The following is a 26,800-nucleotide window of genomic DNA, read 5'->3' on the forward strand; positions in this document are numbered from 1 at the left end:
GAAGGGGTAAAGATTAACAAGTGGCAATATGGTTTCTTGCTGACAAAGAGCATCATAGATGCAATGTTTGCTTTGAGATGGCTGATGTAGAAATATCAAGAATGCCAGAAGGAGTTGCATTGTGTGTTTTGGATTTAGATAAAACTTGTGGCAGGGTGTTGGGGTGGCAGACAAGTGTGTGAGAGTGATGCACAGCAATGCATAGATAGACTGCAAATAAACTGAGAGAGGGAAGACTGAGATGGACTGGGCATGTACAGGGGAGGGATGCAGGGTATATGGTGAGAAGGATGCTGAGGATGGAATAACCATGAGGAGAAGAGAAGGCCAGGTGAGGGAGGTTGATATGACTGACAAAAAAAAAAATAATGCAGAGGACAGGGTGTGATGGAGACAGATGATCTACTGTGGCCACCCCTAGCAAGACTAGCCAAAAGAAAACTAGGAAGAATATGGTGTCACTTCATTTTCTAACCATATGCAATGATGGAGCTTACAGAAACTTGTGTTTTGCAAATAATTTGATACCAAAATTAAGACAGTTCCTGAGATATTGCATAAAATCCGTGGAGGCATGTATAGACAGACAGTAGGGCACTGTGCACTCTGAGCAATTTGTTATTTATTGAATATGTCGGGTCATTTCAGTCAGACTGGTAAATTAATAGGGTTGGTGTGCTGGTCATGCAATTTCAAGGTGAAACAAATGCTTATTTTGTTCTCTATACAGAGGATATGGAACTACAGAGACGGAGTGATAAATATAATCATCAGTCAAGCTGTTGTGACAAGGGCACTGCATGACTATTTAGGGTCTACCTGGGATTTTATTTGCTGAAAGGAATATCACATTACCTGTGCATGTGAGGGAGGCAGGCCTTTGCGAATGTACACTCCGAACAGTGCGTCCTTGCCCAGGGAGATGTTGAACTTCAGAAATTGGGGTTGGCCGAGATGCAGCAGGAACCTCCAAAATACTCCTGGAGGGACTTCTTGAGTCACGCGCCTACCAACATCAATGTTGCCCGTGTCTATACTGCTGTTACGGCCTGCCCACGGACCTGCAGCAAATGGAAAACGATCACAATAATCTGTGATTATAGTCATTGACTGTGAAAGTCAATAGATAATCATCACTGTTTACTGGAAATAATCTGCAATAAAAATTCATGGCCATTACAGAGTAGAGGTTGAGCATCATTAGCGCCGCAACCTGTGTACACAATTTACATTAAGATTATTGCTGTTAGCCGCATACAAGAGGGATGCAAAATTATACCTTTGTATCAAACAGACAGAACTGTGGGGCAGCTTTCCAAGTAAACACGCAGACAGACACAGAATCCTGCAATCAGGTCTGCGTGTTGGATCTCAGACAGGAAAAGATGTGAGAGTGTGAGCGTGCACGTCTGTGCGGCAAATAGCGAGGAAATAAAACTAACAACGAGAAGAACAACAGCGGCGTCTGGGCTCGACAGCTGGGGAACACAACACAACAGTCCTCTCATTAATACAGAATACAGACACAGAGCAGCAGCCCACGTGCACCTATAGAACATGCTGTGTGGGTTACGGAGCGAGATTGAGCGAGTGAAAGAAGAATAGATGGAAAACCACACGAGGGCCTTAAAAGAGAGAAGGTGGGGGCGGCGGGGGGGGGGGGGGGGGTGTGTTGTGCAATTGGTGTTTTACTTCGTCGCTGACTGAGACGATAAACCGAACTTGACACAACTCAGTGGAGTGGTTAAACAGCGCATGCTGATAGCACAGCCAGTGCTTTGTCATGAATTATACAAACATTTTAGTTGCTCTGAGACTGTTTGTGTGCAAAAACAGGAAAAAACAGGGAAAAAGAGAGAATTACTTCAGTTTGTTATAACATTGTTTAAAACCAGTTTGGCGAATCACCTTCATGGTTTCCACACAACTGCTAAAATGCAGTATGCGTCTTGTTATACACACGAGGACGTCTCAGGCGGAGTGCATGCTGTAGTTCATACCTCTGCCTCCAGAGGGCAGCGTGGCCACATCACTGTTGACAGGCAAGCCGGTTCCAAGTCCGTTGTTGAGCACGGGGCCTTCGGATGGCTTCAGCTGCCACGTCAAACCCAGCAAGTTGATCGCTGCACAAAAGGAGGTGGAGAAAGACAGTGTGCACAATGTGAACAACAGACAGTCTGCAAGCATGTGAGGAGAAAGAAATCACAGCGGAATGCTCATCGAGACAAAAAAGTCTTTTAAAAATATGAACAATATTGATGCATTCCCCCTTTCTTTGGATCTCTTCAGCTTTAAATCACCTTCCTACATCCTGACAGCATCACCTGCTTTTATTTTGCCCTCACACCAACTGAAGGGGAGCCAATGACAGATTGCTCTCTGATCGCTCCACGTGTCGTCTTTTGTCCTCCAACGCATTATCGCGTGGCGGTGTAAGACTGCTTGAGTCTATACATGCTTCACTTTGTCAGCTCTTTACACTCTCTGTGTGTCCCCTCCTGCTCAGCGTCTTCTCCCCGAAACAGCGGCGGGATCCACGATAAAGCAGGAGAGAAAGAAACGCGTCTGAAGCAGGAGTCTCCTGAGGAGAAGGCCGCTGTGTTTTCACGTCTGAATATTTCAGATAATGCTATAGAAGTGGCGTTACTGTACATGTAATGTTTATATGTGTCGCTTTTATTTGCGAGGCTGGCGGTTTTGGCCTGATCCGCGTCTCGCCTGAGAATCAATTTCCCTCTTGTCAGAGTCTCTCTCCTCCTGACTGGGGTTCACACGCACATTGATGATTGTAAACGCTGCAGAAAAATAAAAAGGGATAGGCGGGAAGCGTTCAGTTTTGCTGCAGGGGGCACACTCATTCTCACCCCTGATGTCCCCTTTGATTTTTTTTTGTTTCTTCCTCTTTATGTTTATTCTCCGCTCCCTCTTCTTCCCCTCCCTCGCTTCTGGTTAAAGGAAAGCGCTGACACCTCGGCTGCTACCCGGGCTCCTCTGTCAGCTCTTTTTTTTTTTTTTCCATTGGAGGGGGATGTGAGGGTGTAGCACAGAGAACAAGAGGCAGAGCAAGTGAGAGAAGCAGGGAGACCACCACGTCTCTTTTCTCTCATATCCACCTCTTGCCCTCTGATTTCATCTTGCCGACCTTCATTCTGTCTCCTCTTTTCCTTTAATTCCTCTTTTTTCCCCTTTGCCCGTTGTTCTTATCTTAGCCTGTCCTTCGTCACAGATAAAGCAGACACAGATGCACGTGCAGATGCTATCATAGGGAAGCAGTCAATGAAAAGATTACCTATTGAATTAGCTGGAGATAGAAAGCAATAGCGAGCCTATTGTGACGGCGTTCTCAATCTAGGTCATCCCCAAGAACGCATTAGACAGCACTACACTTTGTGCACCTGCTCATTTGTGTGTGCAGATGTGCAGCTTCCACCGGCTGATTCTTTTCTTTCTTTCATCCCTCTGGGTGCAAAGACAACCCATAGGTGGCACTCTTACTCCTTGGCCACGAGGGTGCAAAAAAAAAAAAAAGAAGTCAATGCTTTGGCAACAGGTTTGTGTGTGGCTAGAGACACAAAGAGAGACAGGGTGAAAGAAGAAGACAAAGACAGACAGTTGTTCATTTTCTTTACAAGTTCCATCCCTCTTTTTTAACCAGCCATCTAACTCTGATAGGCTGTAATTTTAGCTCAGATGAAGCTGCTGAAATTGACGTATTTAGCTTTCTGTTGTCATAATTTTGAGCATTTTCTTTTGCCACCATAATTGCTGTAATTACTGTTTTCAAGCTGCATTGGAAGGCTTTATTAAATGCCACGCCAATAAAGCCTATTTGTATTGAAAATCACTGACAGACAGCGAGAGAGCAAGAGACGTGACTGACGTCGCTGCTCGCCTTTAAATCTTCACGTTCGCGTGCATCTTAACAGGCAACAACACGCATGCACGCGCTGGCACGGAAAGATCACAGAATTAAGTTTAACAAGCAAACGAGGCGGATTAAAAATAGATTGTTTGCTTCGTGAGGTTTTATGTAATCTCAATGCATAATTTAAGGAGCCGAAGTGCTCGCTGGTTATCATCTGCAATGGCGTGGAGAACACGTGATTCTCCAAACTGTGACAAAAAAAAAAGAGGAAAAAGATGAACTGATAAGGGTGACGGTGGAGAGGAGGATGTGGCTCAAAGAGGGCAATGGGGTCTAGAGCTCCCGGAAAAATGGAGCGGCGTCTCCAGCTTCAGCACAGAATGACGAATGGCAAACAGAGAGAATACTGGAGGACAGCGAGAACTGAGAGAATATTAAACATGAGAAGGGGAAAAAAAATCCCAGAGGATAAAGGAAGTGCTGGAAAACAGGGTAGAGATGATATTGCAGAGAAGAGAGGAAAAGATGAATGAAGACTTGCAGATGAATTACGAAAGACAAAGATGGCAAGAGGGCAGGTAAAGATTGTGGAGGGCCCATTGATGGGGAAGAACAGATAACTGACAGTAACTGAGCCATATGTGCGGGCTATATATGAGAAATATTTATGTGTCTCACAGTTAAAGGGCGCAAATGGATTTCTGTGCAAAAAGAAGCACAAGTAGTGCAGCAAATAAATTAAACAATACTTCACATGATGATACAAGCACCATGGATTTGGTACCTTTTTGGAATCTTTACAATCATTTGGAGGGCGGTATGCATTTTCAGAGGTCCGACATTCATGCCCAGTCGCCCAAAATGACAGATATTCGCCCGAGTTAGACGACTGCAAATATCTGTCATTGGACGGAGGGACTCAGAAAATGCATACCACCCTCCAAATGCAAGTTATTTGCATTATTATCACTTTACTGAGATACACAACACATAACACGTACATAACTTATTTAACTTTTTTCGTGTCAGCCGGCACACACTTCTCTCCGAATTCAGCAGTGCGTCCTCATCAAGTTGGCTGCTTTAGCTGCTCTGTTCAGTGTCGTACTGTCCATGAGACAATCATCCAGGATATCCATATTGGGACCAACACACACACACTTCTCGCCTTTTTATGTTTACCTCTGCGGACAGTTCTTGGGCTGCGCGCTATGGTGTCATTTCTTTACGCACAGCAGGGGGGTATAGCCAGATAGCGTCAACGTAAATCTACGATACCGGCCTAGCAACGCCTCGGTAAAGTGATAATAATGTGGTATAATTTTCAATATGAGTGGAGCATTTTTATATTTTGACCCCTATGTAATTCTTTAATTGACCCCCATGTGGCCGCCTATTGAAAATTCAAGTGGGTCATCTGTTTTTTCAAATGAGTAACATCTAAGGTGTACTTTTTCCAAATTTGGTGCTTGTATCACCATGTGAAGGATTCCTCTGTAAATATTCTGTTATCTGCTGCACTAAAGTGAGGAGAATTTTAACAGGTGGAACATGTTCCCTAGAAGTGATGATGATACAATATTTTGCAGTCAGAAGACACTCAAATCCACACTCTGCCTCCAAGTGACCTTTTCTCTCTGTCTTTTACCCATTCTCTTCTTATGCCGCTTTTAATTTGCACGCAATCTCATCACTGCCCGTTCAGACACACGGATGTCCCACTGAACACTGAATCGATTGCACAGCCCCTAATTGCACCGAAGCCAGAGACTGGCCCTCTGAGTGTTTCTGTATAATCTTCAGTCCCGCATCTAAACCTACATAAAGAACACTAACGCATGCACACATACACAAAAAGGAGCTACACGTTTTCCTTTGCCGTCTCCCCTGGCCATGCTGATAAATGCATATTAACTGTTATAATTCACCACTAAATTAACAACTCTGACCTCAATTAGGGCGGTAATTGTAGTCGAGACCAGCCCCCGTCCTCGGCCCTGGCTGCTAATTGCTTTAGGAATCCGATTCCCTGATATGCACAAGCAGCCACCCGAGAGGGCACACCTTTTTTCCTCTCTGCATCACTTCCACCTTTCCGTCGATGGCTGCAGCACACAGACACCGAGTTAATATTGGCCCAAATGTGGGAAAGGAAGGTGCACTGCCTCCTCGGGATGTCAGTATTCAGGTAACCTGAGACATTTCTAAAAGACTTACCACGTATGTCATCTGTAAATAAAGCAATACTTTTTCATTTTTTCCGTGGATCATTTAGAGTTTCCGACAGCGGGACCAGGGCGGCAATTGGCTGCTGCTCTGAGGCATGTGGGGGGGTTGCACAAACTGAGACAGACAATTTGTCTGCTTTTGTCTATGTGTGTATGCATGCTTCAAATAGCACAGTATTAACAGCATCCGCGTGTGCTGCACTCTCCGAAGGGACCTCCTCACCCAGCTGATGCAACTGAACTGTAATTGACTGCAACACAAAAGGTTACGTGAGTTGCTCACAGCTCCGCTGTTACCTGCCTGCTAAACACTGTCTGGCGGAAAGAAACAGCCGCTCGCTCGATCATCGAGGCGGGAATGGCTTCCTCATTGGCGCTGAAATAGGGAGACGCTCCAACGTTGATGATGGAGCCGTGCACGAGAGCGTGATGGGCTAAATGAAAAGAGATGTGAATCTGAGTGATGTCCTCTTTTCTGAATCCTCATTTCCTCTTCTTATATCTGAACCCCCTCTCTCCGCCAACTACCCCATCCACACCATTGCCTTCAGCCACCACCCTCCTCCCCATCCTGTTCTCTCCACCAGCCCGCTCTGCATCGCCTCCTCCAGCCTAACCTTGGTCCTTTTCCTCTCATCGATCTGTATTAGAAACAGGATATGAGGAACTATCTTATCACCAATCAGAGAGGTAGCGAATCAGTGAGAAAGAAAGTCACAGGATGAGTTGGAGGCCAAGAGGCACAGAAACCGAAAGAAAATGAGAGATGGCGAGGCGAGCCAAAAGCGATTCATTCACTTTGCCTTTATCCATCTGTTGTTTCGCAAACATGACCAGTGAAGCACCATGAGCCTAATTGGACTAATGAGTGGGCCTGGATAAGACCAGCACTAATGAATAAATAAATGAGGAAATAAATGAATGAAATCAGCCTGTGCATGCTAACAAAGGCACAGTGAACACTGTTCAGCAATGACGTCAGTGTGGCTGCAAAGCGGTACTTTGGAATTATTCACACATCAAAGCACAGACAGGCAGAATGTCAAAGGAGAACAGTGATGTCACCGTGTATTGTGTGAACAAGTTTGCGCCTTGCTTCTTGTTGGATGACCCATTCATCCCTGTGGTGCAGATGGTGCAGCACCTTGTGCCCGGTGCTGACCATGCTCTGCCCTTTTCTGGGACTGGCAGCATGCGGTAAGATCCTAACCTTTATCAGTACGACAGGCCCTGCTGCTACAAACACACCCTCCTCATCTGAGCCTTATGCCCGGGTTCCTGCATTCACCATATGCCCACCTGTGCTTTCACCTACATGCACGTACACACACTAAACGTACGTGGACGCGCAGACCTGCACTGGCATGAGCGACACATTCTGACCTCTGGCTGTTCCACCCTGGATCAGCAGACGGGACGCCACATGCAGAGTGAGAGGGGATTTTGGGGTCAAGGAGGTGTAACTGGAAAGCTGCCATATTGTGAAACCTGCAGGTTCTACACAACTCATCCAGACACGGCACATATTTACAACTCATTATTTTCCATAAAAATAAGAATTTGGCTTCTTAGCTTGAAAAAAACAAGCTATATCCATATCTTAAAAAACAAAACAAAGTTTTCACTATAAGCTACACTCATGGGCCATTACATGACATTAGGTACATCTAGACAACTGTTCAGTTAAACAAATATCTGATCAGCCAATCACAAATAACACATGTATTTAATGTGGACATGGTCAAACGGATCTGCTGAAGTTCAACCACAGGAGCAGAACGGAGAAGAAATTTGATTTAAGTACCTTTGAACATTGGATGGTTGCTGGTGCCAGATGGGCTGGATTGACAACTGCATTTTCTGGAGTATAAGTCATGTTTTTTATGAGTTAGAGAGGTCCTGTGACATATGGTCCGGTGTGACTTACGTACGGAAAAAAATCATGATTCATGACCATGAATATTCTTTACACTTGAAATGAGAAACACACTACTAAATTGCCTTTTTGTCTTAAAAAACCAGAGAGGTGGAAACTTCCTAACATGGCTTGATTACATTCAGCACATGTTTAAAACCGAGTCAGGTCATACTTAAAGTGATCTTGATGCCGTTATGATTTTGAGCTTTTCCTCATGTTGGCTCCTGTTAAAATACAATTAGCGGTCATGGTCTCTTCAAGCAAATATATATGAATAGATGTCTTTATAAATAGCAAAGTGTCCAATGACACAAAGAACTGTGCCGTGAAAACACACAGGAACATGTATGTCTGTGTGTGTGTGTGTTGTTGCAGTGCAAACGATAAAGACATTAATTTCCACTGCAATGTGAACAATAAAGGGATAAATGCTGTTGTAACCTGATTTAAAACTGAACTTATTGTAAGTTTGCATTGGACCACTCTGTCACTTTGGGAAATGTTTCATGTAGAAAGTAATCCACAAGAGGTTAGTGCTGTGCTCAAAAACTCTGTTTGATTATCCACAGTTAAACAAGGAAGAGGAAAAGTCCAAAACAGCTGACTGAACTCTGAAAAGAGTTTCAAACAAAACAATCTGTTGTCTGATCACAAAATGTGGTACTGGTGGATCCGCAGCTGAGAGGATCCATGAAGGGAGCCCATCCAGAGGAAGATGCCATTCATGAGGCGGGCCTGCTGGTCCGTGCCTTCAGCCAGGGGGAGAGGGGAAGGTGACAGAGCAACAGCTCCCCTGCCACAGCACAGGCTTATTATAATAATATTTTATTAATTTATATAGCGCCAAATCACGAGTAATTGCCTCAAGGTGCTTCACAAACATTTAAAAGCATAATCAAATGAAATAAGATTAAAACACAATAAAAAAAATTTAACCATAAAAAGGTAAAAGAAGTAAAATAAATAAAATGGATAACAAAGACACACAATCATATAAAATACTAATGATAAAACAGGGAGAACAAATGTGTCTTCAGCCTGGCTTTAAAAGTCTCCACAGAATCCGACTGTCGTATCAGCGCAGGCAGATCATTCCACTGAGCTGGGGCGCGGTGTTAAAAAGCTCTGTAACCCGCTCACTTTTTCTTCACCCTCGGGACACGCAATAGTCCTGCACCCTGTGAACGTAGAGCCCTTGCCGGCACATAGGGCTCAACCAGGCCAGCCAGATAGGGGGGTGCCAGTCCGTGAACAATTTTATAGGCCAATAGTAATACTTCAAAATCCGATCTCAAAGAGACCAGAAGCCAGTGAAGGGATGCCAGAACCGGCGTAATATGGTCAAACCTTCTGCTTCGTGTCAGAAGTCTGGCAGCAGCATTTTGAACCAGTTGAAGACCCCTGATGCTGGACTGTGGTAAACAAGAAAACAAAGCATTACAATAGTCCAATCTAGAAGAAACAAAAGCATGAATCAGAGTCTCAGCATCAGCCATAGGCAGAATGGGACGAATCTTTGCTATATTTCTTAGATGAAAGAAAGCAGTCCTCGTAATTTCCCTAATGTGGAGGTCAAAGGACAATGTAGAATCAAAAATTACCCCAAGGTTCCTCACTTTGTCAATATGATGTATAACACATGAACCTAGACTAAGCACTAGCTGATCAAATTGATGCCGATGTCTTGCTGGACCAAGAACCATCATTTCTGTCTTATCAGAGTTCAAAAGTAGAAAGTTGCTAGACATCCAACTTCTCACTGCTGCGAGACAGTCCTGTAAAGATTTTATGTGGATAGGATTTCCAGCAGCTATCGGCATATACAACTGAGTGGGACAGCATAGCAATGAAAAGCAACCCCAAAACGCCGCAAAATGTTCCCAAGGGGTGCCATATACAGGGAAAAATGCAGGGGACCCAGAACGGATCCCTGCAGAACCCTGAACTTCATGCCCCTAAAGTCAGAGGTAGTGTCGTTGCACAAAACACAGTGGGAATGACCAGACAGATAAGACGTCAACCACGCAAGAACAGTTCCAGTAATCCCGAAACAGTTTTCCACCCTATCAAGTAGAATATGATGATCAACTGTGTCAAATGCAGCACTGAGATCCAGTAACACCAATACTGTAGTAGTATCCGAGTCCATTGCTCGCAGAAGATCATTAACTACTTTAATAAGTGCTGTTTCTGTGGAGTGATGTTTTCTAAAAGCAGACTGTAGTGGCTCAAAAAGGTCATTCTCAGTAACACAGCCCACAAGCTGCCGTGAAACCACCTTTTCCAGAATTTTAGAGCAGAATGATAGATTTGATATCGGCCTATAATTTTTCAATACACCAGGATCAAGATTAGATTTCTTGAGTAGTGGTTTAACCACGGCAGATTTAAAACAATTTGGAACAGATCCAGAGTTTAGAGAAAGGTTAACAATTTCCAGCACAATTGGCCCAAGAATGGGCCAAAGATCCTTAAACAATTTTATTGGTATAGGATCAAATAAACAAGTTGTGCTTTTAGTAGACATCACGAGTTTTGTCAGCACACCTAGTGAGATACTATTACATTCCGTGAATCTAGGTAGCACCTCAGTGGTAGTCCCCAGCTCAGTAGCTGGATACAATGACTGGACCAAAGTATGCTGAGATGTGCTCAACCTAATATCTTCTATTTAGGTGCGAATATCTAATATCTTCTATTTGGGTGCAAAGCGGGGCTTATTAGCCCCGCTTTGCACCCAAAGTTATGGTGTGGCTTAAATCTGCCACAAGATGCTTTGCTTCCGGAAGGAGACCTCGGAACCAGATCATGAAAGAAAGAAAGAAAGAAAGAAAGAAAGAAAGAAAGAAAGAAAGAAAGAAAGAAAGAAAGAAAGAAAGAAAGAATCTTTGTTCTTAAGAAATACCATAGCATATTACTGGCATTTTCTGCCCTTATAGTGTCATTGATTAGCTAGATAGCTCTGCTCCTTTACACACGTGGCTTATAAATGAATAATATAGTGATTTAATCCAAATCAAATCAAATCAATTTCATTTATATAGCGCCAAATCACAACAAACAGTTGCCCCAAGGCGCTTCATATTGCAAGGCAAAGCCATACAATAATTACAGAAAAACCCCAACTGTCAAAACGACCCCCTGTGAGCAAGCACTTGGCGACAGTGGGAAGGAAAAACTCCCTTTTAACAGGAAGAAACCTCCAGCAGAACCAGGCCCAGGGAGGGGCAGTCTTCTGCTGGGACTGGTTGGGGCTGAGGGGAGAGAATTAGGAAAAAGACATGCTGTGGAAGAGAGCAGAGATCAATCACTAATTATTAAATGCAGAGTGGTGCATACAGAGCAAAAAGAGAAAGAAACACTCAGTGCATCATGGGAACCCCCCAGCAGTCTAAGTCTATAGCAGCATAACTAAGGGATGGTTCAGGGTCACCTGATCCAGCCCTAACTATAAGCTTTAGCAAAAAGGAAAGTTTTAAGCCTAATCTTAAAAGTAGAGAGGGTGTCTGTCTCCCTGATCCGAATTGGGAGCTGGTTCCACAGGAGAGGAGCCTGAAAGCTGAAGGAGCTGAATCCAGCATAAAACATGCTAAATTCAACATGTAGATCCACCTCAGATTTATTGTGGAGATCCCAAGTGCAAACAAGGGAGCAGCTAAATTGGCTTACATTTTGCATGAAGTGATAAATGCTACTCCAGTGCTAATTATACTCTGCAAAATATGGCTTTTGACAAACTACTGATCTAGTTGAAATTTTCATGCAAAACCATCTCTACTAGTCTGGTACACCCATAATTCACTTCACGAATAAATTAACTGTGAAAGGTGTTGTGAAAGTGTAGGTACACGGACCCACAACAGGGGGCGTAATGAACGGACAATGGAGAAAGGTGAATAACAAGTTTTACTGTTGTGAAACGAGCACAACTAATACAACAATCAATAATTTGGGGTTTAGGTCGAAATCCGCTGGTGTCGTGTGGGCAGGCTCGAAGGTAGGAGACGTCCGTCCCAGTCGAACCGGAACCACCCAGATCTCCTCTGCCACCGAACCCTGGGAGTACTGGAACCGCCAAGTCCCGAATTCCCAGGTGGCCACTGCCTCCGCTCGTCGGATCCGGTACTGCTGGCGGGAGAGAGCAACAAACACACAGGTGTGGATGCGACAGCACCCAGTAAACGGAGAGGGGAGAAGCCGCCTCCACCTCTTGTCACTATACAGCAGGAAGGTGAGTACTTATCCAAGTAATTAGCTTTCAGTAGTCAGCTGTCCTGAAAAGGTTTAACAAGTCTTATCTGGTTATGCAGAATATGCGTGCAGAGAACGTTACCTCAATCTTAAGGCGATATCTCGGCACTGAGGTGGAGACGCCGTCCTGATGATATACCTCCGTGCTGAGTGGAGTCAGCTGTGTCCAGTAATGGGTGACAGCTGTCACCCTGACTGCTCTCGTAAGGCGGCAGCGCCCTCTGGTGCCTGGAGCCCGCACTCCAGGCAGGGCGCCCTCTGGTGGTGGTGGGCCAGCAGTACCTCCTCTTCAGCGGCCCACACAACAAAAGGCTCTGGGCATCCTCCCATTCATGGCCATTTCCTCTTGGCCAAAAACAGGCTGGGCCAATTGCAATCGTTTATCTCATGCAATGACTCATTGAGTAGCACCGAAGAGCTACTGTGGCTCCTGCCGATATGGAGCACTTATTTGAAGCAGTTTTTATTTCTGTTTTTAATGCTGAGGACAAAATAATGCCTGTAAAAGAAAAAAACAAATCAAAACAATGAATGGCTCTAAAAATGTGCCTTTGTGTTTGCCTTTCTCCCGACTGCACGTTTGTTGAAACTAGTGTAGTTGTCGCTCTGCCTACATCACATGCTTTGTTGCTTTGATTGGCTGTATGTCTATCCAATTGTGACCAGAGGCAATTTTGTCTACGTCCTATTGTATTGCACCCCTGGAAATTAAATGTGAATGCATAAGTGTCAGACAAATTCTCAGTCTGACTGTGCCAGGCTACACAGGGTCGACAGAGAATGATCTGAAAAAGAAGACTTCTACAGAACTACAGTTCTTTGGGCAAAAATAGCTTATTGATGGCAGAGGTCAGAGAAGAATGGCCTGACTCGTTCGGGCTCACAGAAGATTACCATTAATTCAAATAACTGCTTGTTTCAGGAACATCTGTGAATGCACAAAATATGAACCCTTGAAGCAGAAGTACTCCAGTGGTAGAACCCCACAATGGATACCACACATGTTAGCAAAGAATAGGAAACTGAGGCTACAGTTCACCAAACAATCGATGACTGGAAAATAAGATGCCTACTCAGATTATTCTTGAGTTTTGTTGCAATATTCAGAAGGAACAGTCACAATTTGGCTTTAACAACATGAAAGCAAGGCCTTGTAGCAACAATTCAGGCTGGTGGTATAAGTGTGTGGCAACTGTGTGACACAATCATCCCAATATGGACCAAAATTTCTGAGGAATGTTTCAGCACTTTGTTGAATCCATGTCATGCAGAATTAAAACTGAGCTCAGTTCTTAAGGCTAAAGCGGGTACAACCCAGTTCTTGAAAGGTGTACAAGGGTAGGCTGAAAAGTTCTAAGGCTCCTCATGACGGAGTAATGCATTAACTGCATTATAGTGAGCCTTAGAACTTTTCAGCCTACCCTCGTACAGTCCTGGTCAGCATCAATGGCATCCTTGAACTCCAAATACATTCTAAGATATTTTCAATCATATTTGAATCTCTGCATTTAAATTTTAGGTAGAGTATGCCAATAATGCTGAGCAGAACTGTACATAATGTAGTGGACAGTGAGTTTACAGACTTAGACTTAGCATTATGACCTTGTTTACTGTTAGAAAAAGTACCGTAATTTCCGGACTATAGAGCACACCTGAATATTAGTCGTACCCACCAATTTTAAGAAGAAACTGTACATAAATAAGCCGCACTTTTCTATAAGCTGTGGTTCTTTACACTGTAACATGAGATATTTGCACAGAAAGATGTTAGACAGAAAGATTTTTTAACTTTGAATTAAAAACGTACCGTAAATGCTTTTTTTTAAACGGAGCCCTGGAAGTGTCATCGCAAAATGTTTTGCATGTGGATAGAATGTGCGCACGTTTTATTATATTGTGCACTCATTTTAGTAAGTAAGTAAGTAAGTAAGTAAGTAAGCTTTATTTATAAAGCGCCTTTCACAGACCAGGGTCACAAAGCGCTGCACATGGCATACAAAAATAATCTAAAAATAACATATAAAAACAATAAAATACAATATTAGGCTAAAAAGCTAACTTAAAGAAATGCGTCTTTAGTTGCCTTCTAAAAGTATCTATACAGTCCAGAGAACGAAGGGCACAGGGAAGCTCATTCCAGAGGCTAGGCGCCACCGCTTTAAAAGATCTGTCCCTGCGAGTTTTAAAACGAGTCCGAGGAACCAGCAACAGCTTCTGATTGGACGACCTGAGGCTCCTGAAGGAAGCATAAGACTGGATCAGGTCCCTGATGTACTCCGGTGCCTGTCCATGCAGAGCTCTAAAAGTCAATACCAGGATTTTGTAATGAATCCTGTAGGAGACAGGCAGCCAATGCAAAGTATTAAGGATAGGAGTAATATGGTCCCTCCTGCGGGTGCGGGTAAGCAGGCGCGCAGCAGAATTTTGCACAACCTGCAGGCGGGCCAACTCCTTCTTATTCATACAGGTGAAAAGACTGTTACAATAATCCAAACGTGATGAGACAAACGCATGAACAATCATCTCAAGCTCTTTTAAAGTCACCATCTTACGGAGCTATTATACTGTGCGCACGTTTTATTATATTGTGCACACGATTTATTATATTGTGCGCTCGTTTTATTATACTGTGCGCACGTTTTATTATATTGTGCACACGATTTATTATATTGTGCGCTCGTTTTATTATATTGTGAGCACGTTTTAAGCATCGTTTGACTAAAACAAGGGCACGATCTACTTAAATGTGGCCACAATTTGTAAAACTTGCACTCAGTTATTCAATATTGTCTTGACACATAAATGTTGACTATTAGTCAACAAACCAGGAGACAGTGTAATACATTTCCCCATTAGAAATGGATGTGGTCAGGGTATATCATCATGGCTTGGGCGCACAAGGACATATAGAGAACTCTAGCTGCCCAGCATGGTATCATCAGGAGTTTAAGCACATTAAAAAGGATGCTGAGGGTGAAGCGTCTCTCCCTCATGAGTATGACAGTTTGGCTCATATTATGGAGTTCATTTTTATTCATTCGAGGGCTCAATTAAAGGCAAATGTGCGCACATTTAGGGGGAATTACTACAGGTAGATTCATGGTTGTGCGATGGGGTCTCCGGTATCCCCCATTGTGGCCAATCTGTACATGGAGTGAGTGGAGAAGACAGCCTTGACGTCTTTCACGGGCATCTCTCCCAGTCACTGGTTCAGATATGTTGATGACACATGGGTCAAAATCAAGCAACAGCAAGTTGAGGACTTTACAGAACACATCAACTCGGTGGACGCCAATATCAAGTTCACACGTGAGGATGCCAGAAACAACCATTTAGCCTTCCTGGACTGTGATGTTACGATTGGAGAGAACAGGCAACTCCAGACAGGGGTTTACAGAAAAACAACTCACACTGACCAATATCTGCTCTTCGGCTCAAACCTCCCCCTTGAACACAAGCTCAGGGTGATCAGGATGCTTCAACACAGAGCCCTACAGGTGCCCACAACTGCAGAGGGAAGGGCTAAAGAACAACGTGTCGGGAAAGCCCTCACAGTATGTGGGTACCCATGATGGTCCCTGGACAAAGTGCAGAAGTCCCAGAGAACAAAGAGACCAGATAGACAGGAGACGGAGACAAGAAAAAGAGGAGTGTCTCTCCCTTATTTAGCAGGAATAGGGGAAAAACTACAGAGGATCTTCAGACAGCACAAAATCCCAGTTTACTTTAAACCGGTTAACACCTTGAGACAGAAATTAGTTCACCCTAAGGACAGGATCCCTAGTTACAAACAGAGCAATGTAGTGTATTATATCAGATGTCAGGAAAACTGTAACGAACACTACATAGGTGAAACGAAGCAACCTTTACACAAAAGGCTATACCAGCACCGCAGAGAGGGCGCCAGTGGACCTCAGTCTGCGGTTCACCTCCACCTTAAAGACACTAACCACACGTTTGAGGACAAGGAAGTTAAAATATTAGCCAGAGAGAAGAAATGGTTTGAGAGAGGGGTCAAGGAGGCATTCTTTGTTAAACGTTTGAAACCCAGCCTTAACCGGGGAGGGGGTCTGAGACACACTTTATCCCCTGTTTACAATGGGGTACTCAGGTCAAAGGAGTTTCAGTCTTTTGTTCATGGTAATGAGTCATTCACGTCATAAAGGGAGCCATCAGAAAGGCATCCATCCCATCATTAGAGGGACAGCTGTCCTGCCATTAGGTGTGCTAACTACAGCACAATAGTTGCTAATTAGAGCTATTGTTTAGTCACTAGCCTGTAGCAGTCTGCCTCTCAGTAGGAGGGGTCTGGTTAGGTTTAAAACTCCAGCTTTTGTTGGCTTCTGTTTTATTCTTCTCTACAAGAGTCAGACAGAAGTCAGACTTCCAGAGCAAGAATTTTAGCTGAGGAAGCTTCTGCGATTTGAAGCGAAACGTCCTCGCGTCAAGCAACCCAGTCCAGTCGAAGATTCAAGCTTCTCTACTATGCGCACGTTTTATTAATTCAAGGGCTCAATAAAAAGAAAACGTGTGCTCCTTTTATTAATTTGAGGGCTCAATTAAAGAAAAAGTGCACACGAATGATCATGGCCAGGAAAACGTGCACACGAATGATCACGGCCAGGAAAATGTGCGCACATTTTATTAATTCGAGGGCTCAATTAAAAGAAAACGTGTGCACATTTTATTAATTCGAGGGCTCAATTAAAAGAAAACGTGTGCTCATGTTATTAATTCAAGGGCTCAATTAAAGAAAACGTGCACGAATTATCACGGCCAGGAAAACGCGTACGTTTTATTAATTCAAGTGCTCAATTAAAGGAAAACGTGCACATGTTTTATTAATTCAGGGGCTCAATTAAAAGAAAATGTGCGCTCGTTTTATTAATTCAAGGGCTCAATTAAAGAAAATGTGTGCACGAATGATCACGGCCAGGAAAACGTGCACACGAATTATCACGTCAAGGAAAATGTGAGCACATTTTATTAATTCGAGGGCTCAATTAAAAGAAAACGTGCGCACGTTTTATTAATTCGTGGGCTCAATTAAAAGAAAACGTGTGCTCATTTTATTAATTCGAGGGCTCAATTAAAGAAAATGTGCACGAATTATCACGGCCAGGAAAACATGCGTACGTTTTATTAATTCAAGGGCTCAATTAAAGAAAATGTGTGCACGAATGATCACGGCCAGGAAAACATGTGTACATTTTATTAATTCGAGGGCTCAATTAAAGGAAAACGTGCGCATGTTTTATTAATTCAAGGGCTCAATTAAAAGAAAACGTGCGCTTGTTTTATTAATTCAAGGGCTCAATTAAAGAAAATGTGTGCACGAATGATCACGGAGAGGAAAATGTGCACACAAATTATCACAGCCAGGAAAATGTTCACACATTTTATTAATTTGAGAGCACATTTTATTAATTTGAGAGCACATTTTATTAATTCGTGGGCTCAATTAAAGGAAAACGTATGCACAAATTATCATGGCCAGAAAAAATATCACTTTAAGTGACCTCTCCCAGGTTCCGTATTTTTTCTCTGAAGTGTTACATGTAAATATTGACACGCACATCATCCAGTGCATGCACGGTGTCTCTGCTTCACACAGAGAACTGAGTAATTTTAACTTTTTCTTTTTCTAACTTTCATTGAGTGCAGCCAGGATAGGATGGAGTCTGTGGTAAAGGAGACATTAATGAGGCACTGTGACTTTTTCGACTTGTTGCGCCAAGACAGAGAACCGGTTTGGAAGGGTGGGGGAGAAGGCTCCGCTCCGCTGACTGATCTGATGTTGCGGCTCCAGCACAAAGTGCCAGAGAGAGATTTTTCTTCACTAAAATGAACAGGTAAGACCGTATATTTACACTTTGTGTGAATTTACACAGCATGAGGAGTGCAGCTTTCAGGAAATCAATTGACAACATCAACTGACAAATTTCGACTTATGAAAAAGCCTGTAAAAATCCATAAATTATCTGCATCATTGTAAAAGTCACAGTTTTCAAAGCATGTGAAAAAAGTCGTGGCTTATAGTCCGGAAATTATGGTAGGACAAAATTCATTTGCAACAATATATAAACATTTTGTATGTGCTCCAAACTGTTGTGCTTCTTTCACAAATTTGGGTGAAATTATCTGGGTCAAAGCATATAAAAATAATGAGCCTTAAACAGATTGCAAGGATGCAGTCTCCTGGAATATTTATATTTTGTTTAACCAGCTGTCTATTTGTTAATTTGGCTACAACCCTGTAAATTAGTATTTCACTTGAACTCAAGCTAGGTCTGGGAGCATGTGCTGGTTTTGTGCTTTGCTGCATCCACAACACCATAGAACCACCACAGGTCCAAGGTGGGGTATTTTTCACTTAAAAAAATAGAGTTAAAACAGTTAGGGATCATTCACTTTGTCCATTACATAGAAATAACATGATCATTTTATCATTATCATAGAAACATTAAGGAACTTATTCAGGGATAATAGCAAGTTATGACTGGGCCCATCTGGAAGGCTTTGCTGCTTCTCTGTTTTTATCTCATTTTGAATTAATTATTTTTAGGTTTTGGACTGGTGACTCGACAAAATAAAACACCTCAATATGTTAGTTTGGGCTATATAAAACTCCGATTAGAATTTACTTGTTTTTTTCTTTTTAATTGGGAAATCTGACTCCACCCACATACACAAGCTGATTTTTAAAATGTATTTAATTTTTTTGTGTGTGGTACAAACAAGCATATGAGTGAATGACCAGGGATGTGGGATTTTACTAATCTGTTAGGAGAATTTGGGTTTTGAGGTATTATCTGGGAAAGACATTTCTGAATTTTTTTTCTGGTAAAAACATGACTTTATCCCTATAAATTTTGATTCTTTTTTTCCTCAGGATATTGATATCCTCTCCAGCCAGCTCGAGTTAAAAACAGAAAAGAAATCAGCCTTAATACGCTGTCATACAAACACACAAATGCAAGTGCATAGTAAAACATATTCACAAAACACATGCTTATATACAGGAGGACTATTGGAACTTATATCACTTCATACATTTTCTAAAAGCATGACCTGTGACAAAATGTGCTCCACAGATATAAGTTGCTGTGGCTTTCAAGCATCTCCTTCCCCAGTTTCCACAAACTAGCAGCAGTTTGCAGTATAACCAAGAACACAGCAATGTTTGGAACATGTTTTATTCCTCTTAATTGGCAGAAAATATCTCACTTGCACTTGTGACAACAGTATGATCCAGTCTGTTGATACCTGATACAAAAATAGTGACCACTAACAGAAACAAAAATACACTGAAATACACTCACCGGCTACTTTTTTAGGTACACCTTGCTAGAATCGTGTTGGGCACCCTTTTGCCTTCAGAACTGCCTTAATTATTTGTGGCATAGATTCAACAAGGTGTTGTAAAAAGTTCCTGAGAGGTGTTGGCCCATAATGACATGACAGCGTCACACATTTGCCCATTCAATCAGTCTATCCATTCTCCTCTGACATCAATAAAGCATTTTTGTTCCCTTCTTTTTTGAACCGTTCTCTGTAAACCATAGAGATGTTTACGTGTGAAAATCCCAGTAGATCCAAAGTTTCTGAAATACTTGGACCAGCCCGTCTGGCCCCAATAACCATGCCACATTCAAAGGCACTTAAACGCCCTTTTTTCCCCATCCTGATGCCCGGTTTGAACTTGAGCAAGTCTTCTTCACCACGTCTAGATGCCTAAATGCATTGAGTTGCTGCTAAGTGATTGGTTGATTTGTTGATTGGTTGACGCATTCTTAAAACAGTTCATTGTAAGTTGCAGTCAGATGTAAGTTAATAGCGGATAGTACACTCTCTTCATGCAGTTCTGAACTTAATACCTGCCTACACACAGACCCACAGCTAATGCTGCGTTTACACATAACGACGACAAGCCACGAAGTACACATTCTTGGCCTCTGATCACGAATGTGATGATTTGAGGCAGAGGCGTCAGCTATCCTCAGGAACTGCTGCAACCTGTTACCACGCATTATGATTAATGGCACGTGTTGCTGGCGAATTATTACGCATGGTCAAGAATAATGTTCCATGCTGTTGCGTGCTGTTCCGCACTATTGCATCGTTACATTCTGTCACGTTGTGAATTAGGCGAATTGCCTCCACACACACACACCCATATTCATCCATCAGCTGCTGAACAATTCAGATCGCTCCAGGTTGCTCCACAAAATCCACAGCAGAAGAACTTTGTGATTGCATGCTTAGTTGGGCTCTGTGCCATGGAGTGGAGTGGAACAGAGAGGAGGAGGAGACGGAGAGAGCCAGATGTGTGGCTTCACGCGGCTCTCATCTCACGCGTTTTCCCAAACATCAGGCACAGCAGCAGCAGTAGGTGGAACACCTGCAGGAGTGCGCTGATGAGCATTGGAACAAAACATTTAGCCAACTTGGCATCACTGTCCTTCTTCAGCATACTGCAGCAATGAAACTGAATGTGGTGCAGCAGGGTTTAATTGTGCGCACGTCAGAGAAGAACGCTGTCAAACTCTATTAAAGATTAAGGATCACCACTAATCAAGACAGATCAACACGCTCAGCTGCGACCTCCACGACATGAGGCGAAATGAGGGTGGTGCGTGACATTCGTGGAAGATTTTTTTACAGCCAAAAACATGCTCCACGAAAATCATGAATATCACGCACCAACACGCACTATTAAGAAACCTATTCAGATACGTTAAGTCATGTTAAGAATGTGAGGGATTTGCCACGAATGACGCAAATGTGACATTCGTAATGCGTTTTGTCTATGTGTAAACACAGCATAAAATGCCTCCTCATGCCAGCTTAGCTAGGTAGGATATAACTTGCACAGAAATTAGCCAATTAAGCTGATTTGTGAGCAAATAATGTATTCTGGTAAAATGTGTCATTCAAGTAACACCAGGATGGTAGACATTTACATAAATTAGCTAATCTTTCAGTTTTAAAATTCAGCATTTTTATATGATTAGTATCACACTCAAAATCCGGTAACTCGCTGAGCTTTGGGGCCGTCCCATTTCAAGAGGCTGATGCTAATCAATTAAATAACTACAGCATTAATCAAGTGCTGAAAGCACTGAAGGAATATTAGTGAAAATGCAACTGTTTTAGATTTGTGTTCTTCCCTATGAGTGCTAATTTGCACAGCAAATTATCTAAATATGTTAACATCAAATCCTAGATGCTTTTGTACAAGTCTTTCTAATCCCAACATGAGCCAGCGCTCACTACGTTATCTTACAAACGCTTCCAATTTCATGAAGAAAAGATCTAATGAATGAAATCAGTAAAATGGTCCTCTGGGTCACTGCACCATATTTGTAACTTAATGATGAGAGCTGAGCTAAAGATAAATGATTGATTTAAAAACCAATATGATAAGTAGGGAATTGAACTGTATAAAAAATACAAAGTATTTGGCCTCAGTTTCTTAAATCAAAGACCTTTCTGCTTTTCAGTGTTTTGTATTTCAGTTTTTTTGACTGTTGGTTGTAAAAAAAAAGATGTCTGGAGACCAGCTGATTCTATAACATTTTAATTAGCAGTCCTGCACTATTTTATATTTTACATACTAAGCAATTCATCGATTAATTATGAATATAATCAAAGGCTTAATCACAATTGAAAATATATGTTTGTTACATCCCAATTAAAGAGTAATTGATGATGAAAATAACTGAAAAAAAGTACAGTGCATCCAGACAATATTACAGCCTCATTCCAAAATGGATGCTATTCCTCTTTTTCCTCAAACTTCTACACACAAGACTCCATAATGACAATGCAAAAAGTTTTTTTTTTTTTTTTTTTTAGATTTTCACAAATTTATTAGAAATAATAATAAAAAAAAACAACAACTAAGAAATCACGTGTGCATAAGTATTCACAGCCTTTGCCATGAAGATCAAAATTGAGCTTACATGCATCCTCTTTCCTCTGATTATCCTTGAGATGTTTCTAAAGCTTATTTGGTGTCCACCTGGGGTAAATTCAGTTGATTGGACATGATTTGGAAAGACACACACCTGTCTGCACATAAGGTCCCACAGTTGACAGTGCATGTCAGAGCACAAACCAAGCATGAAGTCAACGGAATTGTCTGTAGACCTTCGTGACAGGATTGTCTCGAGGCACAAATATGGTGAAGGGTACAGAAATATTTTTGCTGCTTTGAAGGTCCCATTGTAAATGGAAGAAGTTTGGATCCATCAGGACTCTTCCAAGAGCTGGCCAACCATCGAAACTGAGTGATTGGGGGAGAAGGGCCTTAGTCAGGGAGGTGGAAAAGAACCTGATGGTCACACTGTCAGAGCTCCAGTATTTGTCTGAGGAGAGAGGAGAACCTTCCAGTTGGACAACCATCTCTTCAGCAATCCACCAATCAGGCCTGTATGGTAGAGTGGCCAGATGGAAGCCACTCCTTAGTAAAAGGCACATGGCAGCCCACCTAGAGTTTGCCAAAAGACATCTGAATGACTCTCAGACCATGAGAAACAAAAGTCTCTGTTCTGAAGAGACAAATATTTAACTCTTTGGTGTGAATGCCAGGTATCATGTTTGGAGAAATCTAGGCACTGCTCATCACCAAGTAAATGCCATCTCTGTAGTGAAACATGGTGGTGGCAGCATCATGCTATGGAGACTAGTCAGGATTGAGGGAAAGATGAATGCAGCAATGTACAGAGACATCCTGGATGAAAACCTGATCCAGAGCGTTCTTGACCTCAGTTTGTTGGTTTGGTTTGTCACTCTTGACCTTGCAACAGTTCGTCTTTCAGCAGGACAATGACCCTTAGCACACGGCCAAGATATCAAAGGAGTGACTTCTGTCAATGTCCTTGAGTGGCCCAGCCAGAGTCCAGACCAGAATCCGATTGAACATCTCTAGAGAGATCTAAAAATGGCTGTGCACCGATGCTCCCCATCCAACCTCATACTGCTCAGAGGAATGGGCAAACTACCCAAAGATAGGTGTGCCAGGCTTGTGACATCATATTCAAAAAGACTTAAGGCTGTAATTGCTGCTAAAGGTGCATCAACAAAGTACTGAGCAAAGGGTGTGAATACTTATGTACATGTGATTTCTTAGCTTTTTTAAAAATAAATTTGCAAAAAAAAAAAAAAAAAACCCACACCTGTTTTTCAAAATGTGGAAAAAGTGAAGTTCTGTGAATACTTTCTGGATTTACTGTATCCTTAGGTTTTATAATGTGTTAACTTCTTTGATTAAATTGGGATTCAATTTTAAACATTAAGAAAATCATAAATGTGGTACGAATGCTGTCATGTGAGACCCATATAACCTGGAAGAATGGACGGTAAATGACTGTGATCAGTCTGGAGCAAAGAGACAGCGGTGATGGATGGAAAGAGGTGGGCTTAGAGGCATGAAGGTCACACTCCATGACAGCGTGCGCGCGTGTGACTCTGTTTAATCAACAGACAGGGGAGCTGAGACTACAACTAAAAATACATTGCCTCCAAGTGTGTGTGTGTGTGTGTGTGTGTGTGTGTGTGTGTGCTCATTCATCAGTGGTGACAATACCATGCGGAGTGTGCCACTGTGACCGACAAATTCAGCCATCACACACACGCACACACACATGCATGCACACGTTCAGATAAAACACCCCTGCAAAGGTGACACGATCGCCCGCTAACAAGTTTACTCATTCTAGTCAAGGACACGCCTGTGTCTGTGTGAAAACGGTCCACCTGGACAGGACTAATCTGACATGTCCTCCAGCTTTCATCTCTGTATCAAATCAGTCTCATTACACAAGACAGCTTTTTTTTTTCTGTCTAGAAAAAAGGGAAAACCCATTCTGGACATTTTCTGTGTCTCGTATCATCCTGCTGTAAAATTCCACCATCTCTATGATTATGTCCTCCACAGACTCTCTGTCTCAGTCACACTCCTTCTGTCCTCTGCTCGCTGTGATCAATTAGGAGGCATTAGTCCCACAGATATTCCAGGTGACAGAACCTCAGGAGGCCACACTCTCCTTCATCACCTCCTCTACCACTAATTCCTCCTCCCCACACCTGGCTGTCTTACCATTCCTACTCCTCCTCGCTATCTCCCCATCTTTCTAAGCACATGTCTCTTCTGTCCTGGTTTCCCCCATCTCACACTCTAAATCCTGACCTCCTCCTTTCCTCTTCCCTTTATGTTGCTGCTACATGGCAGCAGTGACACATCTCCCCTCTTTTCCCCCGGCCTCCCTGCTCCAACTCTATTCATCCTCTTTCTTTTTCCTCACACTTTTCGATGTCCTCTATCTCTGCCTGTCCAGGTTGGCGTTCACAAAGATGGACCCATCTTCCCTCCCGTATCCCAACCATTCACCTGTATCCTAGCAACCACCTCTCCTTTGGCTCTGGTGCTCCATGCGGAGCAAGCAAACAAGACGCCTGGGGAATGAGGAACAAGCACTCTCGTTTATCCTGTTCCTTCCATCCGTTCAGTCATTCCTCCACATGGAAAGAGAGGGCCATACCCCACCGGAGTCTGGAGCATAACCAAAAAATAGGTCTGCCCGTCCTCACACATAAATACCTTCTCTCTTTGTTCAGATGCACACACAAACAAGCACATTTCACGTTCAGAGAGTGTATTTTTTCCAAAGATTTACAGTGTGCTGTGCTCCTGATGCATGTTGATTCCCAGCTTTCCAAATCTTTAGTGTACATGTAAGTGTTGGGCAACTTCTAAAGCTGGGAAGGACTGATGACCAGTCATCTGCAATCCACTGGCTTTTCTTCAAAGCAAGAAACATGTGACATTAGGCAGGTATGCAACTGTGACCACACTTGTGTCCACGTGTCTTTTGTGTGCATGAAGTGACATGTCTGAAATGAGTATCTGTCTATGCTCCATTAATTTTGACATTATGCATATCTAGTATCATTTCAATGCTGACGACTATGGAGTGGCTGATCAGTCACCCATCAGTCTTTCTCTCTCATTGCATTTACTGTTTAATACAGATAACGCACAGTTCTACTGACTTCTTAATTAATCTGTCAACTTCATAAATGCAAAACAAGTATTCTGTATTTTCTGTAGATCTGCTGATGAAGTAAGGGAAACATGTCTATGATGCACAGTTTGAGACACAATGTGCAAGTACATTTGGGGCAGACTACACATTGCTATTGACAGCATGAAATTTCTGCACAAAATAGAGTGCTGGGTGCAAAGTTAAATTCACCATGTTCATGATGGGCATCTTTTGGGTGTAGCATATATTCAGCTACAGTGTCATCTTGTCAGATCCAGGACCTGAAGACCCCAATGCAGTAAACAGCACAGTTCACAAGAAAAGGTTTTATTTCAGCCACAGGAATCAGTTACTGAATCAATACAACAGATAGTTCTCTCTTAATTAATGGTAAGTACTGAGGTCAAAATACAGTAGGTCAGTCTGACATGCAACAGTTTCTGATACAGCAGACTCACTCAGAGTGGACAGATCAGAACCACGGACAGCGCACCGAAAAGTGTCAGTGGAGCTTCGGCCTTATAGTGGCAACAACAGAGAGAGAAATCCAGATCATGAGTAAAGGTCAGTAATTTACATGGTGTCTCACCAAAATAACAAATTTAAGATAGCGGGCCGTACTCAATACTAGGTAACAAGATCCGGGTGAAACACCAAAAAGATCACACGAGCAAACACTAGAAAAAGAAGCACACGAAGAAAGAGAGAGAGAGAGCAGGGCTAAAACTTACAATCTGGCAGAGACACCAAACCAACTAAAACACCCAAGTGATGCACAAGGCCACGTGCCTATGAGTGTGCTGGGACACATATGTCATTGCTTTAAGTATAAAAGTATGCCAAGTTCTTGGGTGTTGCTATTGAGAGAGTGCACTCAGAAGTTAGAGGTTTTCTAGTAAAGGGAAGATTTTACACATGAGGCAAAAGTACCACAAAATGCTATAAGTGTAGTAACTGCTATAATAGTTTGAATTTCCACACCTGCTACCTCCACTGCTGGTTATGAAGATTATTCACTGACCATCATGCACAAAGGAGGGATTAGTAAGGACATAGGCACACTGACACACATAACTTCTTTAATGATAAACAAAACTGTTCACATTTTGTCTTGTGCAATTAATCTTTGTAATGCATTATTGCATCAAAACACAGGTTGTTTCGAATGTTAAAGCTGTATTAATCCAGAGTCTCTGTGTCAACAGGTGGTTCAGTGGGATTGGCGTTGAACTGCCAATATGTAGATGTGGGTTAGATTCTCTGTCATGTGACATCGTTGTGTTCTTGGACAAGACACTTCATCTACATTGTGCCAGTCCACCCCACTAGGATTGGGTAGCAGCCATGATTGGGGAATTCACCTGCAAAGGGCTGGCATCCTGTCCAGGGAGTGATATATGGTTCCAGCTATGACACTGAGGGATAAGCACTGACATCAGTGGGCCTCAGGGCCTGTACAAGAATGGCTTCTTCTTCCTTCCTGGTAAAA

The 26,800-nt window shown here is 42.7% G+C and overlaps 1 protein-coding gene across 1 annotated transcript in view; it reads right to left on the reverse strand.

Moving 5' to 3' along the window:
* The window catches only part of tenm2 (teneurin transmembrane protein 2), an 899,715-nt gene that overhangs the window by 121,821 nt on the left and 751,094 nt on the right, over positions 1-26,800 (reverse strand). The window contains 2 exon segments of the mRNA XM_034181532.1: positions 856-1,061; positions 2,001-2,123. Coding sequence (XP_034037423.1) covers positions 856-1,061; positions 2,001-2,123 — 329 coding nt within the window.

The sequence above is a fragment of the Thalassophryne amazonica genome, chromosome 11 (genome assembly GCF_902500255.1).
Source record: "Thalassophryne amazonica chromosome 11, fThaAma1.1, whole genome shotgun sequence".
Lineage (NCBI taxonomy): Eukaryota > Metazoa > Chordata > Actinopteri > Batrachoidiformes > Batrachoididae > Thalassophryne > Thalassophryne amazonica.